Below are 13,631 nucleotides of genomic sequence, written 5' to 3' on the forward strand. Positions count from 1 at the left end.
CGCCCAACTAAAATACCCACGGTGGTGGTATAAGGGTCTCGTGTGTCTTCGAGGGCGAAGACTTGAAAAAAAGGAGGGAGGTGTGTAGCGGGACTGGACTGGGTCGATCATCGGTGACCAGGTAGCTCAATCGGTAGAGCATCCGGCTAGTGTTCAGAGGTCCCGGGTTCGAACCCCGGTCTGGCCGCTACATTTTCTCCTGTTACACAAACAATTGACAACATAGACGCGAGTTGTGAGGCAACTAACCCAAATTCTTACCGCTTGGAAATGGACAAATATTTAATATAAATACTGTATTTATGATCTTCCTCACCAATTTATATCACGGGGACGAATTTCGGCCGGTTCATTTCCATTTATTGTACATATTCTAATTAAACCTGCCAACATCCATGTTGTTCCATTCTGATCTATCGGAGTTACTTCCCTTCGATTAAGTTGGAAGTCTGACGTGATAGTTGATAAGGCTACTGGTTCTGTAAACTTCTGTTGTCACCATGCTATTCCGAAATACACCGGTCTTTTTTCATGAGTTTCCCTGCAAGTCTATATTTTACCCTCGTTTAGTCGAGAGTTATCGTTATGGTTATGTTTTTATGTCGGTATTCTTTGTTCATGACAGTCGGTTGGAGGCGAGGCCCAGAATGCTGTGATTTTATATAAAAAAATATCTCCAGTGAGGTTGTAAATATTGAGGTTATATATTATACATGTAGTATAAAACCGGAATTAGGCGGAACAAAACTCAAACGTCCCATTCCGGTTATTGCACGATATCGAACACAACAAGAAAGTTTAGCTATTCAACAACAAGAAAGTTTAGCTATTCAACAACAAGAAAGTCTAGCTATTCATTTCCGTTTGGATGAATAATACACAATAATTGTCACTTATAGCTGGGGCCGAGTGGTTAAGGTGTCCCGACACTTTATCACTAGCCCTCCACCTCTGGGTTGCGAGTTCGAAACCTACGTGCCAGGTACTGACTGTAGGCCGGTGGTTTTTCTCCGGGTACTCCGGCTTTCCTCCACCTCCAAAACCTGGCACGTCCTTAAATGACAAACCAATCACTTATAGCTATCGCCTTAGTACAACACTCGATCTTAATTGTCATTTAATTACTATCACCCATAGCATAGAGTACAGCACTCAATCTTGATTATCATTTAATTACTATCACCCATAGCATATAGTACAACACTCAATCTTTATCATCATTTAATTACTATCACCCATAGCGTATAGTACAACACTCAATCTTTATCATCATTTAATTACTATCACCCATAGCATATAGTACAACACTCGATCTTTATTGTCATTTAATTACTATCACCCATAGCATATAGTACAACACTCAATCTTGATCATCATTTAATTACTATCACCCATAGCATATAGTACAACACTCGATCTTTATTGTCATTTATTTACTATCACCCACAGCATATAGTACAACACTCAATCTTGATCATCATTTAATTACTATCACCCATAGCATATAGTACAACACTCAATCTTTATCATCATTTAATTACTATCGCCCATAGCTTAAGCAACAACACTCGATCTTAATTTCATTTAATCACTATCACACATAGCCAAAGTATACAGCACTTGATATCGTCATTTAATTATTATCATCCATAGTACAACACTCAATCTTTATCTTCATTTAATTACTATCATCCATAGCCATATTAAAACACTTTATATCGTCATTTAATTACTATCATCCATAGCATAGAGTACAGCACTCAATCTTTACAATCACCAATAGCCGAAATCCTATCGGTGGGACCTAGACAACTTACAAGAATGGTCGGATACCTGACTGCGAAAATTCCCCCGGACAACAAAACAATTTAGGACAGAAGAGCAGTTCAAACAATTTACATTTATATCAGGATATTGATAGTCTGAGAACAACCGTAATTTTATCAGAGGAAACGGAAGAGAAAGACCTTGGAATAATTGTCGAAGAAAAATTAAACTTTAAAAAGCATTTACAAACAGTCGTAAACAAAGCGAATCGAATACTTGGAGGCATCAGGAGATCGTACACACACTTGGACATTGGTCTGCTTGAAAACGTTCAACGGCGAGCCCTGAAAAATCAAGAAGTAGATTGGACATGTGGAAATACTCGTTCACTCAAAGAATTGTGGACAGCTGGAACTCTACCAGAAACTGTAGTTCAAGCCCCAAATTTAATCAGTTTCAAAAAAAATATACAAAGTTATACTAAGTTATAGCCATAGTACAACACTCAATCTTTATCATCATTTAATTACTATCACCTATAGCCAAGTTCAACACACAACTTTTACTAAACTACAAAAAGAGTTCAGGATCTTCAGAAAGCACTAAAAAAAAATTTATATAATCAATTTGCCGTCCTCGGTTTGTCTTACTTTAACTTTATAATGCTCCTAAGACCACAGTTAGGTAAGAAATAATTGTTCTTTATTTCGTTATTTATATAGACTGGTGTGTAAACTGTGTTTAAAGCTATTCTGAATGACGCGAAAGTGACATTGGACAAGATTTATTATACGGTACTGTAATTATGACGTCACAATAACATGCATATTCCACGTCACTTGGTATTTTACGGGGTGACGTCATAATTGCCTATCTTAGTGACGAAGGGTTAAGTTGGATTATTTGAGAGAAAACGCAGGAACAATTTTCTGAAGATGTCTGAGAGATTAATGGAAGGAAATATGTCCTTGTACGGGAAGAATTACCCGTCCCCTGGAGAACTGGCTGGTCTGTGGAAAAACGTCTTACAGGTACTAGTGGCATTCTATAAAATAAAATAATTTGGATAGCCGGTGTTACGTCACATCCTGAAAAAAAAAATTATTTAGGCACAACTAACTTGGCAAAAGTACAACATACGAAACGGTTTAAGAAATGTATGTAAACGAGAATTAAGTTACGACTCGTTGAAGTGTAGATGTCGGATATCGCAAGCCAAGATATTGTGGAATATTAATCTGGAGACGATGGCGACTTTTACGTATTCGTCTGATTGGCCATATTGTCAGAACTCGCGATTCATTTTGATCGATTTCAGAGGAGAGACAGGATAAGTAAGCGTCACCTTTCAACAGTAGGAGATGGGTCTACAAACTGGCCTGGTATCCATCAATGGTCCCGGCAGATGATTGAGGATGGTAGGGATACAATCTACGGTCCCCGTACACGGACCACCGTGGTAAGTACGGCCCCAGCACACGACACACAAATTACTATCTACAATCCCGCACACATACCATCGTGGTAAGTAACTATATCTACTGTCCCCACTCACATACCATTGTAGTAAGTAACTATATCTACTGTCCCCATTCACATACCATCGTGGTAAGTAATTAACTATATCTACTGTCCCCGCACACATACCATCTTGGTAAGTAATTATATCTACTTTCCCCACACACATACCATCGTGATAAGTAACTATATCTACTGTCCCCGCATACATACCATCGTGGTAAGTAACTATATCTACTGTCCTCGCACACACGAACCATCTTGGTAAGTAACTATATCTACTGTCCCACTCACATACCATCGTGGTAAGTAACTATATCTACTGTCCCCGCATTCACATACCATCGTGGTAAGTAACTATATCTACTGTCCCCACACACATACCATCGTGGTAAGTAACTATATCTACTGTCCCCGCACACATACCATCGTGGTAAGTAACTATATCTACTGTCCCACACAGCATACCATCGTGGTAAGTAACTATATCTACTGTCCCTGCACACATACCATCGTGGTAAGTAACTATATCTACTGTCCCCATTCACATACCATCGTGGTAAGTAACTATATTTACTGTCCCCGCACACATACCATCGTGGTAAGTAACTATATCTACTGTCCCCACTCACATACCATCGTGGTAAGTGACTATATCTACTGTCCCCATTCACATACCATCGTGGTAAGTAACGATATCTACTCTCCCCGTTCACATTTCACCGTGGTAAGTAACTATCTCTAGTGTCCCCATTCACAAACCATCGTATTAAGTAACTATATCTACTGTCCCCACACACATACCATCGTAGTAAGTAACTATATCTACTGTCCCCACACACATACCATCGTGGTAAGTAACTATATTTACTGTCCCACTCACATGCTATCGTGGTAAGTAACTTTATCTACTGTCCCAATCACATGCTATCGTGGTAAGTAACTATATATATCTACTCTTCGCACACATACCATCGTGGTAAGTAACTATATCTACTGTCCCAACTCACATACCATCGTGGTAAGTAACTATATCTACTGTCCCAACTCACATACCATCGAGGTAAGTAACTATATCTACTGTCCCAATCACATGCTATCGTGGTAAGTAACTTTATCTACTGTCCCAATCACATGCTATCGTGGTTAGTAACTATATTTACTGTCCCCACACACATACCATCGTGGTAAGTAATTATATCTACTCTCCCCACTCACATACCGTCGTGGTTATTAACTATATCTACTGTCCCCACTCACATACCATCGTGGTAAGTAACTATATCTACTGTCCCCACACACATACCATCGTGGTTATTAACTATATCTACTGTCCCTGCACACATACCATCGTGGTAAGTAACTATATCTACTGTCCCCACTCACATACCATCGTGGTAAGTAATTATATCTACTGTCCCCGCACACATACCATCGTGGTAAGTAATAATATCTACTGTCCCTGCACACATACCATCGTGGTAAGTAACTATATCTACTGTCCCCACTCACATACCATCGTGGTAAGTGACTATATCTACTGTCCCCATTCACATACCATCGTGGTAAGTAACGATATCTACTCTCCCCGTTCACATTTCACCGTGGTAAGTAACTATCTCTAGTGTCCCCATTCACAAACCATCGTAGTAAGTAACTATATCTACTGTCCCCACACACATACCATCGTAGTAAGTAACTATATCTACTGTCCCCACACACATACCATCGTGGTAAGTAACTATATTTACTGTCCCACTCACATGCTATCGTGGTAAGTAACTTTATCTACTGTCCCAATCACATGCTATCGTGGTAAGTAACTATATATATCTACTCTTCGCACACATACCATCGTGGTAAGTAACTATATCTACTGTCCCAACTCACATACCATCGTGGTAAGTAACTATATCTACTGTCCCAACTCACATACCATCGAGGTAAGTAACTATATCTACTGTCCCAATCACATGCTATCGTGGTAAGTAACTTTATCTACTGTCCCAATCACATGCTATCGTGGTTAGTAACTATATTTACTGTCCCCACACACATACCATCGTGGTAAGTAATTATATCTACTCTCCCCACTCACATACCGTCGTGGTTATTAACTATATCTACTGTCCCCACTCACATACCATCGTGGTAAGTAACTATATCTACTGTCCCCACACACATACCATCGTGGTTATTAACTATATCTACTGTCCCTGCACACATACCATCGTGGTAAGTAACTATATCTACTGTCCCCACTCACATACCATCGTGGTAAGTAATTATATCTACTGTCCCCGCACACATACCATCGTGGTAAGTAATAATATCTACTGTCCCTGCACACATACCATCGTGGTAAGTAATAATATCTACTGTCCCTGCACACATACCATCGTGGTAAGTAACTATATCTACTGTCCCCATTCACATACCATCGTGGTAAGTGACTATATCTACTGTCCCCATTCACATGCCATCGTGGTAAGTAACGATATCTACTCTCCCCGTTCACATTTCACCGTGGTAAGTAACTATCTCTAGTGTCCCCATTCACATACCATCGTAGTAAGTAACTATATCTACTGTCCCCACACACATACCATCGTGGTAAGTAACTATATTTACTGTCCCACTCACATACCATCGTGATAAGTAACTATATCTACTGTCCCCGCACACATACCATCGTGGTAAGTAACTACATCTACTGTCCCCGCACACATACCATCGTGGTAAGTAACTACATCCACTGTCCCCGCACACATACCATCGTGGTAAGAACTATATCTACTGTCCCCGCACACATACCATCGTGGTAAGTAACTATATCTACTGTCCCCGCACACATACCATCGTGGTAAGTAACTATATCTACTGTCCCCGCACACATACCATCGTGGTAAGTAACTATATCTACTGTCCCCGCACACATACCATCGTGGTAAGTAACTATATATACTGTCCCCGCACACATACCATCGTAATAAGTAACTATATATCTACTGTCCCCACTCACATACCATCGTGGTAAGTAACTATATCTACTGTCCCTGCACACATACCATCGTGGTAAGTAACTATATCTACTGTTCACACACACATACCATCGTGATAAGTAACTATATCTACTGTCCCCACTCACATACCATCATGTAAAGTAACTATATCTACTGTCCCCATTCACATACCATCATGTCATGTAGTAAGTAACTATATCTACTGTCCCCACACACATACCATCATGTCATGTGGTAAATAACTATATCTACTGTCCCCACTCACATACCATCGTGGTAAGTAACTATATATATCTACTGTCCCCACACACATACCATCGTGGTAAGTAACTATATCTACTGTCCACACTCACATACCATCGTGGTAAGTAACTATATCTACTGTCCCAATCACATGCCATAGTGGTAAGTAACTATATCTACTGTCCCGACTCAGATGTCATCGTGGTAACTAACTATATCTACTGTCCACACACACAAACCATCGTGGTAAGTAACTATATCTACTGTCCCCACACACAAACCATCGTGGTAAGTAACTATATCTACTGTCCCACTCACATACCATCGTGATAAGTAACTATATATATCCTCTGTCCACACACACGAACCACCGCGGTTAGTAGCTATATATCTACTGTCCCACTCACAAACCATCGTGGTAAGTAACTATATATCTACTGTCCCACTCACATACCATCGTGATAAGTAACTATATATATCCTCTGTCCACACACACGAACCACCGCGGTTAGTAACTATATATCTACTGTCCCCGCATACGGACCACCGCGGTTAGTAGCTATATATCTACTGTCCACACACACGAACCACCGCGGTTAGTAGCTATATATCTACTGTTCCCGCATACGAACCACTGCGGTTAGTAGCTATATATCTACTGTCCCCGCATACGAACCACCGCGGTTAGTAACTATATATCTACTGTCCCCACACACAAACCATCGTGGTAAGTAACTATATCTACTGTCCCACTCACATACCATCGTGATAAGTAATTATATATATCCTCTGTCCACACACACGAACCACCGCGGTTAGTAACTATATATCTACTGTCCCCGCATACGGACCACCGCGGTTAGTAACTGTATATCTACTGTCCCCGCATACGGACCACCGCGGTTAGTAACTGTATATCTACTGTCCCCGCATACGGACCACCGCGGTTAGTAGCTATATATCTACTGTCCCCGCATACGGACCACCGCGGTTAGTAACTATATATCTACTGTCCCCGCATACGAACCACCGCGGTTAGTAGCTATATATCTACTGTCCCCGCATACGGACCACCGCGGTTAGTAACTATATATCTACTGTCCCCGCATACGAACCACCGCGGTTAGTAGCTATATATCTACTGTCCCCGCATACGAACCACCGCGGTTAGTAACTGTATATCTACTGTCCCCGCATACGAACCACCGCGGTTAGTAACTATATATCTACTGTCCCCGCATACGAACCACCGCGGTTAGTAACTGTATATCTACTGTCCCCGCATACGGACCACCGCGGTTAGTAACTGTATATCTACTGTCCCCGCATACGAACCACCGCGGTTAGTAACTGTATATCTACTGTCCCCGCATACGAACCACCGCGGTTAGTAACTGTATATCTACTGTCCCCGCATACGGACCACCGCGGTTAGTAGCTATATATCTACTGTCCCCGCATACGAACCACCGCGGTTAGTAACTGTATATCTACTGTCCCCGCATACGAACCACCGCGGTTAGTAGCTATATATCTACTGTCCCCGCATACGAACCACCGCGGTTAGTAACTGTATATCTACTGTCCCCGCATACGAACCACCGCGGTTAGTAGCTATATATCTACTGTCCCCGCATACGAACCACCGCGGTTAGTAACTGTATATCTACTGTCCCCGCATACGGACCACCGCGGTTAGTAACTATATATCTACTGTCCCCGCATACGAACCACCGCGGTTAGTAACTGTATATCTACTGTCCCCGCATACGGACCACCGCGGTTAGTAACTGTATATCTACTGTCCCCGCATACGAACCACCGCGGTTAGTAACTGTATATCTACTGTCCCCGCATACGGACCACCGCGGTTAGTAGCTATATATCTACTGTTCCCGCATACGAACCACCGCGGTTAGTAACTGTATATCTACTGTCCCCGCATACGAACCACCGCGGTTAGTAACTATATATCTACTGTCCCCGCATACGAACCACCGCGGTTAGTAACTATATATCTACTGTCCCCGCATACGAACCACCGCGGTTAGTAACTATATATCTACTATCCCCGCATACGAACCACCGCGGTTAGTAACTGTATATCTACTGTCTCCGGGGATTTGCGGTTGTTAAGTTGCTACGCGTATTCCAGTGTACATGTATTATTTTTCTTGGTTGCAGGCGGATGTGTCAACCATTTACAAGCGCCTGTTTCATATTAAGTATGATTACGACAGTAAGATCCACAGAGATGACCGCAAGCCTATGTCTACTACTGGTCAAGCTATGCATGAAGAGGTACTTGATCTTCCTCCGAAACACCACTCTTTTGTCTTCACCCCGCCCCTTTCGGATTTTGATACAGGATGTAGTTTGAACAATGATGATGTTATGTCTGTAGATAATCCCGCCATGTCATATTACTGTACCTCCCCGGTCCGTTAATATCTAATTATATCTCAGTGCTGAGATATTTATGAAAACATTTTTTTTTAAATATAATGATAAAGGTAAACAATATTATTGCACCAGATATCAAACCGGAAGTTTTCATTAATTTGCTTTGTATGTTTACAGGAAACCCGTCGGATAGTTCCGGTTCTAAGTTCGTCCCAGTACGGAAACCGTGTGTACAAACCACTGGAAAACTTCAGTCGTACGCATGTATGTATAGAACATATACAAAAAGGATTCTACCACAAACGGGGCACAGGATTGCCTCCCCTAGATCCATAGCTCTGTCATCCGAATAAACAGTTTGATGGATTGTCCCGTTTACATTGAGTTATAATTTTAAGTCAACAAAATATAAAATCTTAGTGTTACCTAAGGAAATGTATGTATCCAAACAATACAATGAAAATCCAATTCTGAACACAAACTGTAATAAATACATATTTTCGTTTTTTTGTGCCAATGACTGATTGATGTTTAGAAAATTACCAATGATATAACACGTATTGGGCACTCGATCCGCAAACACATAACTAAACCCCCTCGGTTTCCATAAAAGTAAGTATTGTGTTTGGAGCTTAGACCCACATATGTAGGTAAATCGTGACCTATGTGGGTAAACGCGGGAAACACATAACTAAACCCCCTCGGTTTCCATAAAAGTAAGTATTGTGTTTGGAGCTTAGACCCAGATATGTAGGTAAATCGTGACCTATGTGGGTAAACGCGGGAAACACATAACTAAACCCCATCGGTTTCCATAAAAGTAAGTATTGTGTTTGGAGCTTAGACCCAGATATGTAGGTAAATCGTGATCTATGTGGGTAAACGCGGGAAACACATAACTAAACCCCCTCGGTTTCCATAAAAGTAGTATTGTGTTTGGAGCTTAGACCCAGATATGTAGGTAAATCGTGACCTATGTGGGTAAACGCGGGAAACGCATAACTAAACCCCCTCGGTTTCCATAAAAGTAAGTATTGTGTTTGGAGCTTAGACCCAGATATGTAGGTAAATCGTGACCTATGTGGGTAAACGCGGGAAACGCATAACTAAACCCCCTCGATTTCCATAAAAGTAAGTATTGTGTTTGGAGCTTAGACCCAGATATGTAGGTAAATCGTGACCTATGTGGGTAAACGCGGGAAACACATAACTAAACCCCCTCGGTTTCCATAAAAGTAAGTATTATGTTTGGAGCTTAGACCCAGATATGTAGGTAAATCGTGACCTGTGTGGGTAAACGCAGGAACATAATATACTTCTGTCAATGTAAAGACTGGTAAGAAAAGACAGTCGGTAAACATTAATCTTTTACTTTTATTTGACTAACACGAGTAAGATCAACATGGTATCCTTTACAACCAACCCCGCTGAGTGCCTATATCCTGTAAACATGTATGGTTTTTTCTAAGTATTTTCAGTTTGTAAATGTCAGAACCTAGGCCTAATGCAAATGTGTTTTTAAATCCATGCATTTAGAAAAAAATGATTATAATAAATTGCATGATAAATGAGTGGTCAGTAAAGTATGGAGTCCCTTTGGGGACATGTTGATGCCTCGTGCGCCCGAGTTATGATTTCGCGGGTACGAGTTAATTATCTCGTGCCAACGAGTTAATTTATCATGAAATGGACAAGAAGAGAAGTGATCAGGAGACTGCATTAGTTCATCGACCAATGCTGTGTCGGAAACCAAGAGAAGATTCCCGTCATACGACACGATTTCCAGACGAATGAGTGGACTGCTTTAGCACGGACTGTATTGAATGGTTACCAATGTCTGGAGTACTTTCCTTCTTTCTTATCTGCATCAGTGATCACAGAGGTAATGTACGGAAAACAAGCATCTAGCTTACTCGATAATCTCATGAATCATAACATGGATACAGAAAACCAATTGTTCAAAATGGTCTAACAAAACTTCGAAAGTGTTGACCAAGATAGCTTAATGGATGCTTTTAACAACCACAACGACCGCTCGTATGTCACAAATGATAGTTTTAGGATACCCTTCCAAAGTCGTCCACAAAGAGTTGATACCGGAACCAAAATTTACCGTGAACTCTTGAGCCGATGTCTTGAAAGACCTAGGTTGCGTAATATCAACTGATCGTCTGAAAGAAATGTAAACAGAGGTGGAACCGACTCCAATGAAGTGGTAAACCTTGTTAGGAGATTCGTTAGAGCAAGACAAACCCCTGCTGAAGAACTGTCTACCATCTTACACCGGTTCTGATCTTCTCATTGCAGACTTGTGCCAAATCACCATCGAGTCTGTGACTTTGGATGGATTGCAGCGACGTCCAATTTGCAGGACATGCGGACGGGTTCTTGAACTACCCACAGGCGCTTGCATAGAAAATGCGATTTTCAAAAAAAAAAAAAAAAAAATTGATATGACTGTGGTATGTGTAATCTGTTGAGCTTAACAGATTACACATACCACTGTCATATCAATTTTTTTTTTTTTTTTTGAAAATCGCATTTTCTATGCAAGCGCCTGTGGAACTACCCAGAAACTACGAAGGTTTCACCATTTAATAAAAAAAAATGTACTTGGCTTCGACATCTGGCTGATGGACATTGTTTAATCTTTCGACAACACAGGAACCTATTTTTGAATAAGAACTTGTTTCTTGATACCATATTTAGACAATGGACGTTATACACACATTGTGCTTACTATAAAAGATTACGCATTTTTATAACATTTTATATCTTTGTTTTTATAATTTCTCTACCACTGATGAATATGCCAATTTCCATGAAAAAGAAGACAAAAGGTCATATACTTTTCTGGGTTTAAAAAAATTTTTTTTTAGAAAACAACAATCAAGGTCACAAAGGTAATACGTTATCGTTTTTCGGTCAACATTTTTATTGCATTATAAATCAAAGAATTGACTAAGAAATACGTGACAGATTTCAAGGTCAAAATTATCAACTGATGAATTCTGTCTCTGGTAAACATCTTACTGGGACATTATGAAGCAACGCTTTATGGTCAAAAGTCATGTTCGTAATACGGCAAGCTTTCTCAGAACCACGTGTTAACATCCAAGTGTCCAGGTCAAAATATCTTCTGGTGAAAATATGCCAATGTCATAAAGGTTCAACTCTGTATACGCATGCTGGTAAATAGTTATTAATTAAACATTTCTCATTATTTAACCAAGATCAGTTTAAAGCTTCAATGTCAAGTTCAACTCCAATGGATGTAATCAAGCCACGTTAAGATGGTGTCACTGTGTAAGCAGTTAAAGGTCACCTTTGATCATATTACTTAACACACAAAACGGACTGGCAGCCTCGTAAACATCGGTCGGACTTGACAGATTATATTTCACCATCTAAATTGTTGCCAGCTCGTACACATCCTTGTCACACGGCAGTGTATCAACTGAGCTGTTCATTTCACGGCATGTTCTGGTATATTTCGACCACTGACGAGGCGCTTCATTACGGCATTTGAAATCAAGTGTTCCGTATGGCGGTATGACCAAAGGACAGTTTTTCATGGAGATCCTTAAAAAAAGTACAAGCTAAAAGACCATGTGTGCATTAATTAGTAACGAGAATTTTCTTAATTTTGTTGGATACAAATTGTAAGAATAACAATGGCCCCGGGTAACAATACAAAACCACAGGAGTATGATAGTCTATATGATATGTCATGGTTTATCGATTCACATCGTTTATATACATATTCTTTTGGGCATTTAAGTATCAAATCGGACTATAATGATACTATAATTCTGACTCGTTAACCAACGTCAAAATATTTCGCCAACATCAATCCAACATGGTGATTATGTCATGGCCTGACATAACTTATCGCAATAATCAGTCTGGTTGGTACAGTAATAGCAACAAGCATTTATCAGATGTAAAAAGCAAAACTGGATTAGGCTGGTGTCAAGATTGTCACCGGAAAACAGTCCGTCTGTCTTGATGTCCTCAAATATGGAGAAAATTCTTCGGAGAAAGAACTCGGGCTACGCACTACTATATGAAAACGTGGAATTCTCCGACACCGTTTGGAGTCTATTCCTTTTTCTTCTCTCGTTAAGTTCCAACGAATCATTGCCTTTCCTAAGGAAATACTCGGGTTTTGCCGATTCCACACACTTTTGTGTCCTTTTTTTTGGCAGAATCTGTCTGCGTTTTCGCAGTTCCACGCTTGCAGCGTTCCGCCATTTTGTATGGAATGTAAAACCCGCCGTTGCATTGTGGGACTAATTTTCAGAGAAACTTGGTCAGGCAGCCAGTTATTATTTTTGAGAATTCCCCGTATTCTTTCATAAATATACATTTTCTTTAAGTTTCTGATTCACGATAATCTGTTAGGTATGTGTCAAGTCCGAAAACTGTAAAAAGCTAAAAATGTAAACACTGATATATGTTTCTTCGTGAGTATGTGGCTTTAATATATAAGCTTTAAGCTTGTTTTCCGATAACAAATTATTAAAAATATATGTATACTTGAATACATATTGAATAAAATATTGTTAAACTAATTAATTCGTGCGCTTGAGATATTAACTCGTTCGCACGAGATAAAAAAAAGATATCAGCATGTCCCCAAAGGGGCTCCGTAGTTACAGTTAGCATGTACAGTTC

At 40.2% G+C, this 13,631-nt stretch overlaps 1 protein-coding gene across 1 annotated transcript; it reads left to right on the forward strand.

The window, feature by feature from the left end:
• Window positions 1-1,839: 1,839 nt before the first annotated feature.
• LOC117338180 (uncharacterized protein C5orf49 homolog) lies at window positions 1,840-9,445 on the forward strand. The gene is made up of 4 exons (XM_033899427.1): window positions 1,840-2,798; window positions 3,086-3,226; window positions 8,736-8,852; window positions 9,132-9,445. The coding sequence occupies exons 1-4, from the start codon at window positions 2,703-2,705 to the stop codon at window positions 9,288-9,290; spliced, it is 513 nt and encodes a 170-aa protein (XP_033755318.1). The 5' UTR covers window positions 1,840-2,702; the 3' UTR covers window positions 9,291-9,445.
• Window positions 9,446-13,631: the final 4,186 nt, after the last annotated feature.

Source organism: Pecten maximus, chromosome 11, assembly GCF_902652985.1.
Source record: "Pecten maximus chromosome 11, xPecMax1.1, whole genome shotgun sequence".
NCBI classification, from domain to species: Eukaryota; Metazoa; Mollusca; class Bivalvia; order Pectinida; family Pectinidae; genus Pecten; species Pecten maximus.